Genomic DNA, 13,818 nt, shown 5'->3' with positions numbered 1-13,818 from the left:
GTTTATGCTAATTAGATAAGCTGTGTGGAATGTATAAATACTGCTCCTGTCCTGCAATAAAGGCTCCCACTACTGCTGTATCAATGTAGGCAAGTTCTTCGTCACCAACCCCCCCACCCCCACCACCCCCACCCGCGTTATTTTGCTGCAGCCGGGCTGCGGCAGAGAAAGAGAGCGAGACAGCAGGGGGAGGGGTGGAGAAACTGAATAACACATGTGTTTGTCAGACTCCAGAGGAACCGGGTCACTCACAGGGATCACATGAGATCTAGTCATGGGGCCATAGAACGTCCTGCTCCCCGACACCTCACCACCAATGACTAACAGCTTGTTTGAAGCAGTTCCTTTTACCCAGTATGCCATTTTTGGCTATCATTAAAAAAAATTATAAGACATTCTACAAGACAAAAAAAAAATGTTTGAAGAGACCAAGAGAGAATCAAAAACACCCCAGCTATGGAAGGATTGTTGGAACAGTCAGACTTGGGATTTCAAACAATTATGGCTGGGACCCTTTACTCTTGGGATCCATCCCAAGGCTTCCCCTCCAATGCTTAGGAGGCCGGATTTACTCTGTCATACAGGTTCTGGAAGATCTATTGGGAGAATCCTGGGTGTCTTGGAAATCAGGAAGCAGGATGGAAATCAAAAAGTTAGCAATCCATTTGACATATGAACCAATTACTCTATTCCTTGGTATTTATCCAAAAGACCTAAAATCAGCATACCCTAGAGATACAGACACATCAATGTTTATAGCAATAGCATGTTAAGGAACCAACCGAGATGCCTGTCAAGAGATGAATGGATAAAGAAAATGGGTTTGATCCTTAGCACCACATAAAATAAATAAATAAATATATATGTATGTGTGTGTGTGTATATATATATATGTATATATATATATATATATATATATATATATATATAAAATCTAAAAACAGAAAGTGTTACAAAATTCAGTATACCTCCTTAAGTAAATATAGGGTAAGTTACATAGTGCTTGAAATGGAGTTATGACCTTAAAAGAAGATATTCTATGCTATAGATATACAGGTAAAGTACCTAGGCCATTACAGGTAGAGTTAAAGAGCGCCATTGATTATAAAAGCAAATTAGTGGGAAGAGGTTATAAATGAAACGAAATAGACCTCATCCTGCTCACTCCAAATGGGGCTGGGGGTGTAGCTTAGTGAAGGAGCACTTGCCTGGCATGTGTGAGGCCCCAGGTTCAATCCTCAGTACTGCAAACAAAAAAGCAAACAAAGGTTGATAATTACTGATGCTGAGCTGTGGGAAAGTACCCGGAACTTGCAAACACTAGCAAGCAATCTACCATCCTCCTGCCTCTGACTCTTGAGCAACTGGGGTTATGGCTCCCTCTTTCTTTAGTTCTACATTGTCACCTTCTCAGAGAAGCCTTTTGTGCCCACCATTTCCAATATTGTTTTCCTGATTTTAAAATCACAACACTGTTTTTATTTCCTTTAAAATGTTGTCTTTTTTTTTTTTTTGGTACTAGGAATTGAACTCAGGGGTTCTCAACCACTGAGCCACATCCCCAGCCTATTTTGTATTTTATTTAGAGACAGGGTCTCACTGGGGGCTTAGTGCCTCAATAAGTTGCTGAGGCTGGCTTTGAACTCGTGATCTTCCTGTCTCAGCCTTCCAAGCCACTGGGGTTACAGGCGTGCACCACCGCGCCCAGCTTAGTTTTCTTTTCTTGTAACAAAATAAGCAAATTATAAGTTGAATAAACCTTCATTCTTGTAGAGAATGAAGGTTTATTCAACTTACAGTTTTGGAGGTTAAAAGATTGGGTGGCCCCATCTGTTTGGGTGGCCCCTTGGCTACATCATAACATTTTGGATGACATCATAGCAGAACATGCAAGAAGAGTGATCACATGGCGAGAAACAAAGACTGAGAGGGATTCAAGATCCAGGCTTGCTCTTCTACAACTTTGTCTCCTGAGAAATAACTCACTCTGTGAAACCAGCATTAATCCCTTCTGAGAGCTATGCCCCCATTGACCTAACCACCTTCCACTAGTTCTCACCTATTAAAGGTCCCACCATCTCTTAATACTGCCACACTGGAGACATGAACCTTTGTGGGGACAAACCCTATCCAACCACAACACACTCTGATACATAAGTGTAACTGTTCTATTCACTTACTCATATGCTTGTGAACTATTTTCTCCCTATAGTTTGCTTCACACTAGGAGGACAGGGACCTCATCCTGCTCACTCTGTGCTTGAATTCCCAGAGCAGAAAGCATAGAAACCGCTCAATGAGGTTCAATGAAAGGCATGCATGGAGGATGCTAAAAGAAGCTGTTGGTTGGCAAACACCCTCTAGGACTGAGATAATACTACCCAGCATTCATGGAGCATTTCCTAAGTGCCCGCAAGTTCACCTGCACACACATGATGAGGCAGGGACTATTATTATTAGACTCCCTTTTTGCAGTAGGAGGCTTGGAGAGGTAAAGGTACTTCACCAAAGTCACAGGATTTTAGCCTGCATCTCTCCAGTGGGATTCAGTGCCCCGAGACACCAACTCATCCACTCTACTATACAAGTTTCCACATGCCTATTAATCTGCGTGTAAGGAGAGGAGAAATAGTTCACATCGGTAACCAGCTGGTCTCTTCCAGAAAACAAAAATGTCACCAGAGAATTCTATTGAAGTAATGCCATGGTGTCATACCAGGCGTACCAGGCAATTAGTAGAAGTTTTCTGACCCTCCCATGTTCAGCTCTCAGTGCCCATTGGTCCAAGCCCCTGGGCATCCTTCCTTGAGGGCACATGAGAGATGAACCAGGTTAGCGCCTTGCCTTACATTAAAAAGCCCAGTGGAACATCCACCTGCACAACTCACCCAACTGGGGCCTTATCAATCCCCAGAAACCAATTCCAAGTTTTGTCAGTGAACATGCCATGGGATATTAAGGGACGCCTGGGGACTTATTAAAAGTTGACATGCAATTCTCATCTCCCTTTACTTGTGTAAATTAAAAATTCCCTAATTATCATACACAGAGCTGCAGGCAGAAAAGTTTTGAAGCAGCTCAGAGCTAATGTGGCGACACTAGCAGCCCACTGTGGAGGGAGGATCCCCAGATGGTTTCTGATTAACAACCAGACAGGTAGATAAAAATTAGCAGTGGCCCTCTTTTCCCTCAAGACACAAAAGAGCTTCAAACAACCCAATGCCACAGAACAAACTTTAACCCCTCAGCATGCAGAGCTGTGCGGCCCCTGGGAATGTTCCATGCTAACAGCACAGACGGAGGTGGCCTCCAGGGTTGGGGGGGGGCCACCAAAGCTTCTACATCCTCTGTTACCTCCCCCATCAAAATGCTCACCCTGTTGTATAAATTCCTTCTCTAACACATACTCTTTTTTTTTTTTTTGAGAAAAAGGAAAAAGAAGGTTTATTGCTTTGCTAGTGAAGGAGAAACAGAGGGTACTCCTGTCCCAGAGGTTGTGATTCTGCCCATCAGCAGGAACAGGGGGCTTTTAAAGAGGTGTTTCAAAGGTTACATTCCATGGGATCTCTGTTGGAGTTGTAATTCACTTGTTAATTTGAGAGATAGTCATTTCTGAGACCTTCCTGTGCCATCCCCAAAGTCTGGATGACTTCATTCCTATGGTGGGTATGTACTCAGGGACAGGTAACTGCCTAGGATGGGGAACAAAAGTAATCCTGTTTCCCCTGAGATCAGGGGTGGGGAGAGAATAAGGAGGAGAAAGGAGAGAGGGAAAGAAAGAAACGTGTCCATTTTAAAAATAAGTTGTAGTGGCAGAGCAGCAAGGGCCACATTCAAAGCATGAAGTGGACACGGTTACATTTCCCCACTGTCAATTTTTATATTCCATTTCTGTGGAAAAATGGGGGGTGTCATCAAGCTGCTTCCTGCTGAAAGAGGACAAAGATGGGGGAAGCAACCCAAAGTCCTTGTTCTCTGTCAGGTGGGATGGGGACAGTTAAGGGCATTCAGCATCAGAGCAGTCCAGAAACCCACAGTGGCAGGTGGCAGGTGGCTGGACACGGCATACATAGGACAGGAATCACGCTAAGACAATAACAAACAGGACAGCAAAGCATTGCCTTTTGGTAAACATTTATCACAAAAGCAATTAGTATTTCAGCCAGTCTCTGAAAACCATGAAGACAGTAAGTCATACTCATATCAGTGAAAATCAGATGGAGTTTATCAACAGGAAGTTAGAAAGATTTGTAAGTCTATGAGATCAGGCTCAAATCAACTCAGGACAAACTTGTGACTCTAGAGTTCTTGGTACTCAGCATTATCACGCACGTCCACACAAGAACCCTCCCTTTATAGCTTCAAGCTTCATTTACTTTAGGTAGGGCTACAGGTACCCTCTTTGCCTTCTAGATTGGTGGCCCTTGAGGGTAGGACCCCTCTGGGCCTGCTGAGCAGGGAGTTCCCACTGCCTGGCACTGCAGAGGTGCTCAGTACACACTTGCTGAGTCAACAAGCAAATGACTCTGTCATTACAACCTATGGGGAGTCTATGGGTTGCAAAATCCCTCTAAATTGTGGGCAACTGTGCTCCAATTTATCTGAAATGCATTTTTGAGATGTGGTTTGTTGGAGTCTGTAAACAAGTCAAAGTAACACCTGGAATTTTGCCAGGGGAATGTTAGAGTTCGTAAACAAGTCTGGATGGTGCCTGGCAAAATGTCAGAGGGAGTGGTTTGAGAAGTAACAAAAACAAGCCATTAACTGTGGAGATTCCTTATTGGTTGACTGATGTATCTAGTTTATGCTAATTAGATAAGCTGTGTGGAATGTATAAATACTGCTCCTGTCCTGCAATAAACGGCTCCTACTCCTGCTGTATCAACGTACACAAGTCGTTCGTCACCCCCCGGTTATTTTGCCCAGCCAGCCTGACTGCGGCAGTGGTTGACATCACTGAATCCACATACCCTCACGTGTATCATAAGCAGTATCCTCCATGTAGGTGAATGTCATCCGTGGACTATCAGGATTTCCAGGAAGGTCCTTTGAATTTGAACCCCTGTTTGTCCTTTCCGGCATCTTGAGCTACTCCCTGCTCCTCACTGCCCACGCACCCTGTCTATCATCTTTTCTTTTTCCTTGGGTGGGTAATCATCTTCCTACCTCAGGTCCTGTGCACATGCTCTCCCCTCTACCTGGCCCAGCCTTTCTTCTCCCTCCAGCCCTGGAGAAGAATGTGTCCGCTGAAATGCCACCTCCTCCATGAAGCCCTTCCCCACCAGCCTGCCCTTCTCTCTGAGGGAGAGGTTGTCCAGTGTTTGTGTCACTGCGTTCCTCTCCCCACTCTCTTGTGTGAAATTCAGTTACTCCCCCTCCACCTTCTCCCTCCACTATAAAGTCCACAAGAGCAGGTATCATGTCTGCCCTGGCCATTGTGGGTCTCCAGCTCCTGGCTCCTCTGAGTGGGAGGTAAGATATCTCATGCACAGGCTTGAGGTTCCAGGGGAGTCATCTCTGCCATAGGAAGCAGCTAGTGGGGCCGCCCTCTCTTCTCCCCACCATCAAGGACCAGATCAAGCATGAGGTTTCCTGCTTCTGTTTATTGCCAAGTAGATGCTGATCTCAGAAAGAGGAGACCATTTGAGCAAGACATTGACCTAGACATGGAAGGGTGCTTCAGACTGAGTCCACAAATTCACTCTATAAATACTTAAATTTACCCTATAAATAAATTTACTCTATAAATACTTACGGACCATGGGCTATGTGCTAGAGATGAAAGATGATCAGGACTCAATTCTACCTCTGAGGGCTGCTGGACAAGGAAGGGCTATTAATCATACGTTGTCCAGATACTGCAAGATAACGGTGATAAAGATGTCAGAGTCCTGAGGTCGTCATCGCCCCCTTTCCTTCTCCAGAGCCCCTGCAGGTAAGAGGATACATAAAAAGAAACCATCCACAATTAAATTACCAAAACCATTAAAGAACATCTGCCAGATTTCTCCTATTTGGCATCAGATTAAACAAAGAGAGCTTTTCTCTCCCTAAATCAAGGGCAGGATGCAGTGAAGGGAAGGAGGTGGGGTTTTTTCTTGAGCAACAGATGGGTCTGATCCACCTTCTGTCTTTCTCCTGGACACAGGTTCTGTGCACAGTAGGGGCTGATGCACGTGCAGAGAGTGAGATGACTTAAACGTACTGTTCATCCACTGAATCAAACCCAGTGCAGATGTGCAGCAACAAAGCTTCCTTTTCCTATGTCCTGGCTCCATCTCTTGGCTGATTGTCCCTCTGATGTCCTTTCCTGGCTTAGGCTGTGCCAAGAAAATGCCTTATGAAAGAATATCTGGGGACCCAGTCTAATTCCTGCAAATTCTAAGTATTCTGCTCTTCTGGGAGGATGGAACTTAGAGAAAACCGTTTGCTGGGTCCTCAGCTCCTGCTGGCATTGCCCTCCCGAGGTGGCAGTCTCCAGACCCTTCCTGTCTTTTACTCCAAACCCATCATCATCTGTCCTCCCGTTCACAGTCCCGGAGTGATTATTCTAAGCTGCCTAACAGCCCTTCACGGTCTGGCCCCAGCTGACTTCCCAGCCTACCCAAGTCCATTCTGGGTACTTCTCTATGCTTTTGCTCATGCCAGTTCTACTGTTTCTTCTGTTGCATGCCTGGGACACCCTCCCTGGTACTGGATGCTCAGTACCTCTTGCTCATTCTTTTAAATTCAGCACAAGGAGGCGTAGTGGTGCATGCCTGTAATCCCAGCGACACAGGAGGCTGAGACAGGAGGATTGCAAGTTCAAGGCCAGCTTCAGCAACTAAGTGGGGTCCCAAGCAACTTAGCAGATCCTGTCTCCAAATTTAAAAAATAAAATAAAATTCAGCACAAGGGCCACCTCCCCGTTCATCCTCCTGACCCATGCGCTCTCACAGCATCATGCCCACATTATATTCTTACTGAATATTTCCTATACACAGAGACCATTCCAGGGATTGGAAACTCAGTATGGACCCAGGAAGATGCTCTCCCGGATACTAGGACGTAACAGTTGAGTGGGAGCTAGGGACTCATAACCAGGCAATGACAACACTGTGAGACAGGGGACTTCTAAGGGTACTAGGAGGCAGAGGGGCACCTGACCCAGGCAGAGTGGGGAAATCTTGGAAGACTTCCTGGAGGACGTGACATGCAACCTGAGACCAGTTGACAGAGGCACTTGGGAGCAGGGAACAGCGGAGGCACAGGGGTCGAAGTGAGAGAAAGCCTGGCCCATACAAGGACTTAAAAATGCTCTAGACTCATTTTAGACTAGAGGTTAAAAGTTGAGGGTTGCTGGAATTGGAGAAGAGAATCTAGAGAGAAAATCAGAGAGGTTAAGAAGGAGCAGACAGTAACTTGTGGACTGCATGGGCACGTGGAGCCATGGCAGGTTCTAAGCAGAGAAAGATTGTAATCTGGTTTGTTCAGCAGGAACCTAGGGTGAGAGATGAAGCAAGGAGACTAGGAAGGGGGCTCTAGTGGGCTGTGTAGGGTCCTCCAGGAAACTCATGTCCATCAGGAACCTCAGAATATGACCTCCTTTGTAAATGCAGGCTTTGTGGGTGTTCTTAGTAGAGATCTTGAGATGAAACTCTCCTGGGTTGAGGGTGGGCCTATAAGGGGACAAGGGACAGGGAGGAATGCAATATGAACACAGAGACAGATGTTGAGCCATCTGTCCACAAAGCAAGAAGCTGCCAAAGGTTGCTGGCAGAAGCCAGGGGACAAGTTGGGAGTCATTCCTCCTCGGAGACCCCAGAGGGAAGCCAGCACCTTGGTTTGGGATTTTGGGCCCCAGAACAGGATGAATACAATTGTTTTACAGTAGTTTGTGGTTATTTCCTATGACAAACCTAACAATCAAATGCAGGTCTCATGCTGCCTTCCAGGTTACAAGTGTCACCATCACCTTCCACAGCAACCAGCAGGCTTTGGCAGTCCTCTAAACACTTGAGCTCCATTTAGGTCCAAGAACCAGACAAGCCCAGAAGTCAAGGAAATCCCACCCAAGCTTCCAGGCTACAGGATCAGGCCTGGCGCTGTGTCCTCCTCTCCCCTCCAGTCCTGCCCTGCACTGCGTGGTAGCACCTGAGAGTCCTGCTCTGGCCACTTGTGCTTCCCACAGGCCTGGCTCAGCCAAGTCCCTGCCACCTTTATAGACTCAGTAGTCCGACCCTGGACTTCCTGACCCGGCGGGCCCTTGCCTGGTTCCTGATCCAGAACCATGGAGCCAGGGAAAGTCAAAGGAAGCGGTTTGGAAGTTTGGGCCTCCTCCGGGAGAGGGTTTGCACACTCTAGTCCTTCCCGGGGAGGGAAGGAGCCCGGGGTTGGAGGACAAGGGGCGGGTCCAGGCCTCATTTTAAAATTCCTTCTGTGCCCCAGGACCTATTTCAATCCTGTCCAGACTTGGGCACTTTGTCACTCCCATCCTTCGGCCTAACAGTCCCATCTGGGGCCTCAGAAGAGCCACACTCCGACCTGAGCACCGAGGACCCCGTGCGCAGCTGTGAGCCAGTCCCAGGGAAACCTGAGGTCCCGCCTGGGTCTTCAGGTTCGCCCGGGGGGTGATGGGGTGCATCCCGCCCTGGGATCCCCTGAGATTCTTTTGGAAGGCGACGCTGGAGACCACAGGGATAAAGCGAGGACACAGCTTCTCGCCCCGCCCACTCCCGTTTCTGGGCTTGCTGTGCCGGGCGCAGGCGGCCGGGTGTCCCCCACCTCCCCGCTACTCGGCGAGTGTTTGTCCCAGGCTGTCTTCTGGGGAGGTGACTGAAGCGAGGGATCCGGGAAAGGGCTGAGGGTGAACGGAGTGTTGGGGTGGGAGGAGGATCTTGGACCTAAAGGCAGACGAAGGAGGCTCCAGGCGAGCAGGGCCCGGCGGCGAGGGACCTCATCCCAGAGTCCTGTGCCTACGATCACTGTGCACTTGTCCACGCAGGTCTTAGTGAGGGACACAGACCGGCGCTCGCCCATCGCCCGCATGCTTCTGCTGTGCCGTGCTGTACTGTGAGTGTGCATATTAGTGTTCCACCCCAGGGTGCAGACTTATGGACTCTGCAATTGTGCATCCATCTCCACGGGCGGGATCTAGACATCTGTGTAAAAGCTCGGGTCTGAACACAGCTTGTGTGCACGCACACACTTTGTGCATGTTTGGTTTAAGTAACGGAGCCTACAGCGCCTGCGCAAGTGATAGTGGGAAGTTGGAGGCAGGTATGTGGAGGAGTGGGTATGAGATCTCTGGCACCGTGCCCCAATCTGCAGACACAGGAGGCTGCCCACCCCGAGGAGAGCTTTCCAGCGGAGCCTCCCGCACTGCTCTCAACGCACCTGGTTGAGGCTCAGGCTGCCCTGAGCAGGAGGAGAAGGAAGCAGGAGAAGGAGAAGGGAGCAGGAGAAGGGAGGCTGAGCCCGTCCCTTAGCCCTGGATCAGCCAGCAGCACCTTGAGACCCTTCTTCCTTGCTGTGGACAAGCTGGGCAGTGAACACAGAGGAGAGTCAGGAGTAGAGGAGGGCTGAGGGAGGCCCATTTTGCTTTTAAATATTTTGATGTAAATTTCACACAACATAGAATTCACCATTTCCAAGGGCACAAATTCAGTGGCATCTAAAACATTCGCAATGTGCAATCATCACCTCTCTCTAGTTCTAAAATATTTTCATCACCCCAGAAGATACCAGTAGCCCCCACTTCTCCTTCCCCATGCACCAGGCTCTGGTAATGTGGACTCTCTCTGTCTCTATGAACTTGTCTGTTCTGGACTTTTCATATTAAGAATCAGATCCTTTTTGTCTGGATTCTTTCAGTTAGTATGTTTTCAGGGTTCATCTTGTTGCAGTATGTAGTTCATTTTAAAAATTCAGGTGAAATTCATTGAACATAAAGTTAATTATTAAGCATTTTAAAATGTAAAATTCAGCTGAATAGGGTGGCACACACCTATAATCTCAGTGACTTGTGAGATTCAGGCAGGAGGATGGAGGTCAGCCCAGGTAACTTTGCAAGATTCTGCCTCAAAGTAAAAATAAAAGGGGGGAGTGGACAGGGCTGGCTTGGGATGTAGCTCAGTGGCCTGGGTCCAATCCCCAGTGCCACACACACACACACACACACACACACACACCCCACATACACACTCATTCATACGAAGCCTACAATTCTTTGGCAGTTAGTATATTCACAGTGTTGAACAACCCCCACCTCTATTTAGTTCCAAGGCACTTTCACAACTCATACCCACTGTTAGTCACTCCCTATTCTACCCTGCCCTCATTCCTTGCCAATCACAAATCTGCTTTCTTTCCCTGCTGATTTACCTATTCTGGACATCTCAAATAAATAGAGTCACATACTCCATGGAATTTTTGTGTCTGATTTCTTTCCCTTATCATCATATTTTCAAGGGTCCTCCACATTGTAGCACGGATCATGCTCCTCCCCTTCATAGTGCTGCATGATGTTCCATTGTATGAGTGGACTGCTTTTTGTCTATCCACGTGTCAATCCATTTTGCATTTTAAAATAAATTTTGTATTTTGCGTCAGGTCTGTTTGCAGCCTGGAGAAAAGAGAGGAGAGGAGCCATAGCAGAGAGAAGGAATCCTGTTAGAGTGGGTGCAGGACGGGGAACTTCCCTCACTGAGAACAGATATTACTTGTTGCTGCTCAGGGAAGGAGATGGAGTGCCATTGAACAGGGTCCAAAGAGCCCCCCACCCCTTGAGGGGTAGGCAATAGGACCTCAATTCAGCCTGGGCTTGTTCTTGACTTCCTTAGCTGAAAAGAATCCCAGGATACATCAAAAGCAAGGTACAAGCAAAGATTTATTATTTAAAGACAGTAAAATGTACATACCCCAAAGGCAGAGTGTGGGTGCCCCTTTCTTCTCAGAGAAGAGAAGATGAGTGATGCAGAAGATTGAGGTCTCTGATTTTCTGGGAAGCAGGTGCTCAGGCAAGCTTCTTTGAAGATCCAATCCCATGATAATCATTTGATATTTGGGGTTCAGAATTTTTTTTTTGGTTAAGCAATCTATCCATAAATCAATTGTGGGCACATTGTGTAAGTCTTTAAATCTGTTGACATTTAAATTGACTACGTTTTTATTCTAGTTGACCTGTTATAAGGATATGCGGGAGATTTTGTTCATCTATCTAGAGGGACAAGCGTGGCTAGTCATGCTCAATGATGGGAGTGTCCATCCACTGAGGGTTTCTTTTTCCTCTCTTCCTGAGAACCCACCTATCGTAAGAGAACCCATCACTGAGTCTTGTTTTGTTTCTGCACTAAGCAAGAGGCTGAGGATGGGAAGTTCAGGGATAGGGAGAGGGGAGGAGACTCAGAGAATAATATTGGCAAGTGCCTGGAGATAGAGGGCTCCGCTGGGGCCAGACAACATGACTCCGTGGTGATGCCATCCTTTTGGGCAACTCACAAGTTATACCAAACGGCGGTGATGACAGCTAAGTGCTTCTTGTGCATCAACTCATTTAAGCATCAACTTAAGTAATGGCTCTGAGATAAAGACTATTAGTTCATTTTCCAGGTGAGTAATGAGTCTCAGAGAGGGCAAGCAACCTGTTCCAAGTCTCACAGCTAGTAAGCAGTGGTGTCGAGAATTAAACAGACCCTACATCCTTTCTGTGACACAGGGAAGAGATGACTTCCAACTAATGGGGGCAACTAGAGAGTGACTTTGTCTTAACCCTTGTGGGATTTGTACTCATAATGATGGGGGGAAGGGTAGAGAAACTGGAACAAAGAAATGCATGGTGGGTTAGGAGTGTATGAGGCTAACATAGTAATAATAGTGTAATAATTATTATCAGTAGCAGTTCTTATGTGTTGAATCCTTACTAGGACCTGTACAAGCACTGTATGTATGATCTTTTTGGGGGGAGGGCAGTACCAGGGATTGAACTAAGGGGCACTTGACCACTGTGCCACATCCGCAGCTCTATTTTGTATTTTATTTAGAGACAGAGTCTCACTGAGTTGCTTAGGGCTTCGCTAAATTGCTGAGGCTGGCTTTGAACTCAAGATCCTCCTGCCTCAGCCTCCGGAGCTGCTGGGATTACAGGTGTGCCCCACTGCACCTGGAAAGATGTATAATCGTACTTAAACCTCAACAAATTTAAAAAATAATGACTAACTGTGGCTTAGATGGCTGAATTACCCTCTTCAGGAAGTCTCCCCAGGTAGGACCCGTTAAAGACCCTGTGCTCCTATCCACGGGTTTTTCTTCCCTTTCTCCTCCCCCAGGTGCAACCACAATGCCGGGGCCAAACTACACCTGGGCGTCTGAGTTCATCCTCATCGGCTTCTCCACCTTCCCACAGCAGCTTCTGCCTGTCTTCTTCCTGCTCTTCCTGCTCATGTACCTCTTCACGCTGCTGGGCAACCTGCTCATCATGGCCACCATCTGGGGCGAGCGCAGCCTCCACACCCCCATGTACCTCTTCCTGTGCGCCCTCTCCATCTCCGAGATCCTCTACACCTTGGCCATCATCCCCCGCATGCTGGCTGACCTGCTCTCCGCCCACCACTCCATCGCCTTCCTGGCCTGTGCCAGCCAGATGTTCTTCTCCTTCACATTTGGCTTCACCCACTCCTTGCTGCTCACCGTCATGGGCTATGACCGCTTCGTGGCCATCGGCCACCCGCTGCGCTACAACGTGCTCATGAGCCCCCGTGCCTGTGCCTGCCTGGTGGCCTGGTCCTGGGCAGGTGGCATGGCGGTGGGACTGGTGGTGACAACATCTATTTTCCACCTCACTTTCTGTGGACCCAATGAGATCCAGCATTTCTTATGTCATGTGCCACCTCTGTTGAAGTTGGCCTGTGGGAATAATGTACCAACTACTGCCCTTGGTGTGGGCCTGGTGTGCATCACGGCCCTGCTGGGCTGCTTCCTCCTCATCCTCCTCTCCTACACCTTCATCGTGGCTGCCATCTTGAGGATACCATCTGCTGAGGGGCGGCACAAGGCCTTCTCCACCTGTGCCTCCCACCTTATTGTGGTGATCGTGCACTACGGCTTTGCCTCTGTCATCTACCTCAAGCCCAAGGGTCCCCACTCTCAGGAAGGCGATACCCTCATGGCCACCACCTACACGGTCCTCACACCCTTTCTCAGCCCCATCATCTTTAGCTTAAGGAACAAGGAGCTGAAGAACGCCATGAAGAAGACCTTCCTCAGGAAATTTTATTCCTCAAGCACCTGAGTAGCCAGCGTGGAAGTGTTGGGAGAATTCAGTACAAAGAGGATCATGCCCTTATCTATAAATGGAGTTAATAAGAGGTACTTTGGGGCTGGGGATGTAGCTCAGTTGTTAGAGTGCTTGCCTCATATGCACAAGGCCCTGGGTTCAATCCCCAGCACCTCCCACACACACACACAATAATAATAATAATAATAATAATATATGTACTTTTTAAGACTGGTGTAAAGAGTTGTGTATATCACATAGGTGTTGCTCAATAAATATTTAAAACTTTTCTTCATCTTTATGAGTTCTTATATTCGTTTTGTTTTTATTGAGATGTGACAGATTTATCAGGATATAATTCAAATTCCATACAGTTTATCCATTAAAGTGCTTATTTCAACGGTTTTAGTACATTTGGAATTAGGCAACCTGCACCACAAACTATTTTAGAAAAATTTCATCACCCCCCAAAAAGAAACTCACCATTAGCAGTCACTCCCCATTTCTCCTAATCCCTTTGCCCTCAGCCCCAGGCAGCCACCAATCTACTTTCTGTACCAGTTTGT

The 13,818-nt window shown here is 47.4% G+C and overlaps 1 protein-coding gene and 1 non-coding gene across 2 annotated transcripts; both read left to right on the top strand.

Annotated features, from left to right (window-relative positions):
* Window positions 1-12,316: 12,316 nt before the first annotated feature.
* Window positions 12,317-13,267, top strand: LOC114090377 (olfactory receptor 10H2-like). Its single transcript, XM_027932569.2, has one exon. The coding sequence runs from the start codon at window positions 12,317-12,319 to the stop codon at window positions 13,265-13,267; it is 951 nt and encodes a 316-aa protein (XP_027788370.2).
* A 90-nt stretch (window positions 13,268-13,357) lies between these two features.
* Trnav-cac (transfer RNA valine (anticodon CAC)) lies at window positions 13,358-13,430 on the top strand. The gene has a single exon. It is a non-coding gene; the product is annotated as a tRNA-Met (tRNA).
* The last annotated feature ends 388 nt before the right edge of the window (window positions 13,431-13,818 follow it).

This window comes from Marmota flaviventris, chromosome 1 (genome assembly GCF_047511675.1).
Source record: "Marmota flaviventris isolate mMarFla1 chromosome 1, mMarFla1.hap1, whole genome shotgun sequence".
NCBI classification, from domain to species: Eukaryota; Metazoa; Chordata; class Mammalia; order Rodentia; family Sciuridae; genus Marmota; species Marmota flaviventris.
Note: the sequence above shows the minus strand (reverse complement) of the source record. Positions and strands in the feature narration are given on the sequence as shown.

Coding starts and splice junctions, on each gene's coding strand:
- LOC114090377 (XM_027932569.2), top strand. CDS start 12,317: ATGCCGGGGCCAAACTACACCTGGGCGTCTGAGTTCATCCTCATCGGC.